The sequence below is a fragment of the Dipteris shenzhenensis genome, chromosome 31, assembly GCF_047967505.1.
Source record: "Dipteris shenzhenensis isolate YYH24624 ecotype China chromosome 31, Dip_SZ_1.0, whole genome shotgun sequence".
NCBI lineage: Eukaryota > Viridiplantae > Streptophyta > Polypodiopsida > Gleicheniales > Dipteridaceae > Dipteris > Dipteris shenzhenensis.
Genome location: NC_141626.1, coordinates 20,382,117 through 20,386,741, shown reverse-complemented (window position 1 = coordinate 20,386,741; position 4,625 = coordinate 20,382,117). Strand labels below are relative to the sequence as shown.

General features: G+C 46.7%; 1 protein-coding gene across 1 annotated transcript; it reads right to left on the bottom strand.

Annotated features, from left to right (window-relative positions):
- Positions 1-1,234: 1,234 nt before the first annotated feature.
- On the bottom strand, positions 1,235-4,322 carry LOC147881178 (pentatricopeptide repeat-containing protein At1g03540-like). Its single transcript, XM_087370271.1, has 2 exons — positions 3,569-4,322; positions 1,235-3,437 (listed from the first exon to the last, which is right to left on the bottom strand). The coding sequence occupies exons 1-2, from the start codon at positions 3,886-3,888 to the stop codon at positions 1,442-1,444; spliced, it is 2,316 nt and encodes a 771-aa protein (XP_087226397.1). The 5' UTR covers positions 3,889-4,322; the 3' UTR covers positions 1,235-1,441.
- Between the last annotated feature and the right edge of the window lie 303 nt (positions 4,323-4,625).

Here is a 4,625-nt window from a genome sequence, read left to right as displayed (position 1 = left end):
AATTTACCCTTGGGAGCCATGATTGTGGAGCGCTTGGAAAGAGAGTAGTGTTCAGAGCTGGGATATGTAGATTACACGCAGCCACATCCAATGCACTGATGGATATAGAGCAAGAACATCAGGAGCAGGTAATCTAACAACATGAGCAAGAGCTTGAAGAGTACCAATGAGTTTCGAGGCTCCAATGCAAGCCATCCAATGAAGGGTTTCTGATGCTCACTCGTTCGGACGATGAGGATCCCAAAGGGATCAAGTAGATGACATCTACTGTTCAATCTTCTTCGAAAGATTGGTTGAGTCTGATGAATACTTAGGATTTTTTTGTTCTTGCATTGGTTTTCTGCCTTGGCTTGGCCCAAAGTGATTGTATTGCACTTGCACGCATTTGACTTCTAATTAGGTGACAGTTGTTTTGCACAGTCCACCCTGAGTGCCATGTCCTAAGGCACTAAAAATATCGTGGATCCAAGCAAGGATTCCAAGAGGTCCAAGTAGTTGCAACCACTCAAGAGGGTATGGTGGTTGTCAACTGGATCTTTGTATTCATACAGACCCAAAGTCATCATGCTAATTCATAACACACACACACACTTTTTTTTTAATAGTGAAAATTACACACACACAGACACACTACCCTTGCAATCCTTAACCTCTACACCTCCTGAAGAGACTAAGATACCACCAAAAGATACCCCCATCCATGCAATTTTTAACCTCTACACCTGCTCAAGAGGCCACTTCATCAGTCACAGACCAACTAAGCACTGCACAGGCCCTACCTGGTTTTGCATCCAACCCACAAACTTACAACCTACACCACTTTCCAATACTGCAGGAGCATCCAAGTCCCACCCCAGCCACACAAATGCTTTATCGACAATGCACACCATTTACATTTAATATCCCATCACCCAGCCACTGCATGCATGACAAATACAAACAGATGTGCTTTTTAGATAAGATGTTTGATCCTAATATGATATCTGGATGATATCTGGAGCAGTGGGATAGCTGAAAAAGAATATCGCTGTGCTACAGATTGCATGGACTGAATTGGAGCCTGAGAATTCGGATGCTTTTACATTACTGGCATAATCTCCAGCAGTCCTAACAAGAACAGTTTCCATTAGCAATCAAACGAGATCTCTCAGAATAATCCCTCACCCAACATGTTTGGAAATTATTTTAGTGGAAGCTGAGAATTGTGAAATTTGCTGGGGGTGGTGGTAATCAAACGAGATCTCTCAGAATAATCCCTCACCCAACATGTTTGGAAATGATTTTAGTGGAAGCTGAAAATTGTGAAATTTGCTGGGGGTGGTGGTAATAAGCTCAAATGCAATGGCGAGTTTCTCACTGAAAGAGCAGAGAAAGCTTTCCTTCAGTGCTTGTTCCACATCATGCAATACCAACTCCAACATCAATCTCCTCCCAGTCTCTTCTACACACCCATGTCTGCCATTGTTTTTCTCATTATTGCACCTTGATTCCACCGTCCATGTGAAGCATAAATGTTTGACAAGAGCACATAAGGAGCACTCTTCTGTGGATCTAAGTCAACCACATGCTCTGCTGCATGCTTTCCTCGATTCACATCACCATAACTCTTACAGGCACCAAGCAGGGACTTCCAAGACACCGCATCAGGCTCAAAGGGCATTCTTTTTATCAAGTCCTCTGCCTCTGCTAACCGTCCAGCCCGCGCCAAAAGATCAATCATGCACCCATAGTGCTCCACAAGCGGTGTGATTCCATGATGTTCACTCATTGAAAGGAAGTAGTGACTGCCTTCATCCATCAAGCCAGCATGGCTGCATGCAGAGAGCACACTCACAAAAGTGATCGCATTTGGCTTCACCCCATCATTCTCCATTTGCTGAAATAGTTGGAGGGCCTGTTCACCGTAGCCCTGATCGCCATAGGCTGCAATCACAGCATTCCATGAAAACACATCCCGGTTTCGTAACTTGTCAAATGCCATCTGAGCATCCTCCAAACATCCACACTTGCCATACATGTTAACAAGGGCTGTCCCAACAACATCGTCTGACTGAAGCTTGTGGGCAACGATGCTACCATGGATCTTCTTACCCTCTTTAAGAGCTGCTAAAAAGGCACATGCTCCGAGAACGCCAATGAAAGTCACTCTGTCTGGCATCACACCTTCTCGTTGCATTTGTTCAAAGAGTTCCAAAGCCTCCTTGCCACGACAATGCATAGTATACGATGTGATCATTGAATTCCATGAGATAAGATTCCTCTGAAACATCTGGTTGAACACCCTTTCTGCATCCTCCAAGCTTCCACACTTTCCATACATGTTAATAATAGCATTTTCCAGGACCACATCTGATTCAACTCCATCATCCACAATTTTTGAATGTATCAGGGTACCCAGCGGCAGATCAGCTGCACTTGAACAAGCACCAAGGATAGTGCTATAAGTGTACTTGTCTGGTATTACTCCCCTCTGCTGCATTTCTTCGTAAATGTTAAAAGCCTCCTTGCTATGGCCATGTTCGACATATGCAGCAATCATGGCAGTCCACGAAACCACATTTCGCTCTTGCATGTTATCAAACACCAATCGGGCACCCTCTGCATTCCCACACTTGCTGTACATGCTGACCAGAGCAGTACCAACAATCATATCAGCCTCTATCCCAAATTCCATCGCAGTAGCATGGATGAGCTTTCCCTGTAGCAAATCAGCTGGAGTTGCACATGTACCAAGGATGATGCTGATCGTAAATTTATTTGGCTCAACACCTTCGAGACACATTCGCTCAAAAATTCTGAAAGCCTCTCGGTAGTGCCCATATTGAGTATAGGCTGTAATCATGGCAGTCCATGAGACCACATTCGGTTCGTACATTTTCTCAAATACCCTCCTTGCGTTGTCCAGATTCCCACACTTGCCATACATAGTCACAATGGCAGTCCCTACAACAACGTGTACCTCAAACCCACCAGCAATTGCACCCGCATGAATACTTTTACCATGTGTCAAATCTCCCAGGATAGTACACATACTCAGGACAATACTGAACGTGAAATCATTGGGTATCACCCCGTCCTGCCGCATCTGTTGAAAGAGATGAATTACATCATTGGCATGACCTTGATGTGCATATGAAGCGATCAGGAGAGTCCATGAAAACACATTTCGTTGGCACATTTCTGTAAACACGGAATGAGAATCCTCCAAAGCCCTGCACTTGCCATACATTTCAACTAGATGGTTTGCAAGGAATACATCCTGTTCCTGGCCACACATGATTATGTGCTCATGAATCCGTCTCCCCTCTTTGAGCGCAGCGGCATCCCGACACTGTTTTAACTGAGAGGCATAGCCGGCAGAGTCTTCCTGAACGAGCTGTTGTTCCGAAAAGACCAAGTTTCCTTCCAATTGCTGCGGACGACAAGCCTTATTCCGACTTTCCTACGTGCGTTTAACGGATATGAGCTTTACAAGTACAGACTAGCAGGGAATGAACAATCTTCTGCGAAACGAAAATACAGCAACAACGGATTTCTTAGAAGCGGAGACACGCCATGAGGGGTTTACCTTGCAGACTCTCTGAGACCATTTTCATTATTGGAGATTTTTGCAGACAGACTTCGACGCAATGATATCCGCTCTGGAGCATCCACTTCACGTATTGCGAGAGAATCTCCCGTGAGAGAGGTAACATCACTTTCTCTGGAAATGGGAAACTCCTGCAGTGCCTCCGGCAGGGCGTAGTTGATGGGCTCGTAGGGGACGGCCCTTGTATGAGAAGCGAGGAGACTGTAGACGAAGCACTGCGACGAGCGCCTTTCCGGAAGAGAAGCCTGGTGGACGTTGAAGAGAGAGGGGGAGCTACCTGCGTGAAGCAGAGCAGCCATAGCCGTCTCTCACAGCTCTTCATGACTCTCTACTATTGGCATCATGCAGTCCTGTGTAAAGGAGCATAGATGAAACAAGACCGCGTGGGCACTGCCACTCTAAGGCTTATAAGTCACTAGTGCACACGCACACGGTGGAGCGCAGTCTGTGCGCATCCACCTCTGTGTACGTTTTCATTCGGAGTGCTCAGCGAAGCGCCTTCAGTTCCCGATTACGCACCTTGCATTTCTGGGCTCCGAAATTTCGCACCTATGCGCCATTCGCAATGACGTGAGACACCCAGTCGCCCTTCGCTACCTACTGGCACATGCCAATCTCTTTGGCTTGTAAGGGTTGTGCAGAACGTAGAGAGCCAAGCAGAGCGCCTCAAAGCGCATCCAGTGCACCCCAAATTGCGTACAGGCCACGCTCCATCTGGTACGTGTGCACTAACTCTGAGAGGACCTCCCCACGCAGCTCCCAAAGCTCAAATCTCAGCATTGCAATGCTCGAGATAGCGTGGCAGTAACGAGTTCCCATGAAGGCTTTGGGTGATGTGAAAGGTACATTGCTGATGCTTCATAGGGTTTGGCACACTGGTCGACCAATGCGATGGAAGGTGAAAGTGCTTCACCCAATCGTAGTGCTTGGGCATTGCGCTGCTCTGTTAGCAAGCCCCGCTGTACTGGCGTTGCAGGGCTGAGTTTTAGTAGCCAAAGCCGCATGGGACGCAGTAATTTTCTTGCTAGTGGGGTTG

Excerpts from the sequence above, each read along its gene's own strand:
- LOC147881178 (XM_087370271.1), bottom strand. The coding sequence starts at position 3,888 with ATGGCTGCTCTGCTTCACGCAGGTAGCTCCCCCTCTCTCTTCAACGTC. Across the intron at positions 3,438-3,568 it reads GGTCTCAGAGAGTCTGCAAG|TCGGAATAAGGCTTGTCGTC; the intron begins GTAAACCCCTCA and ends CACGTAGGAAAG.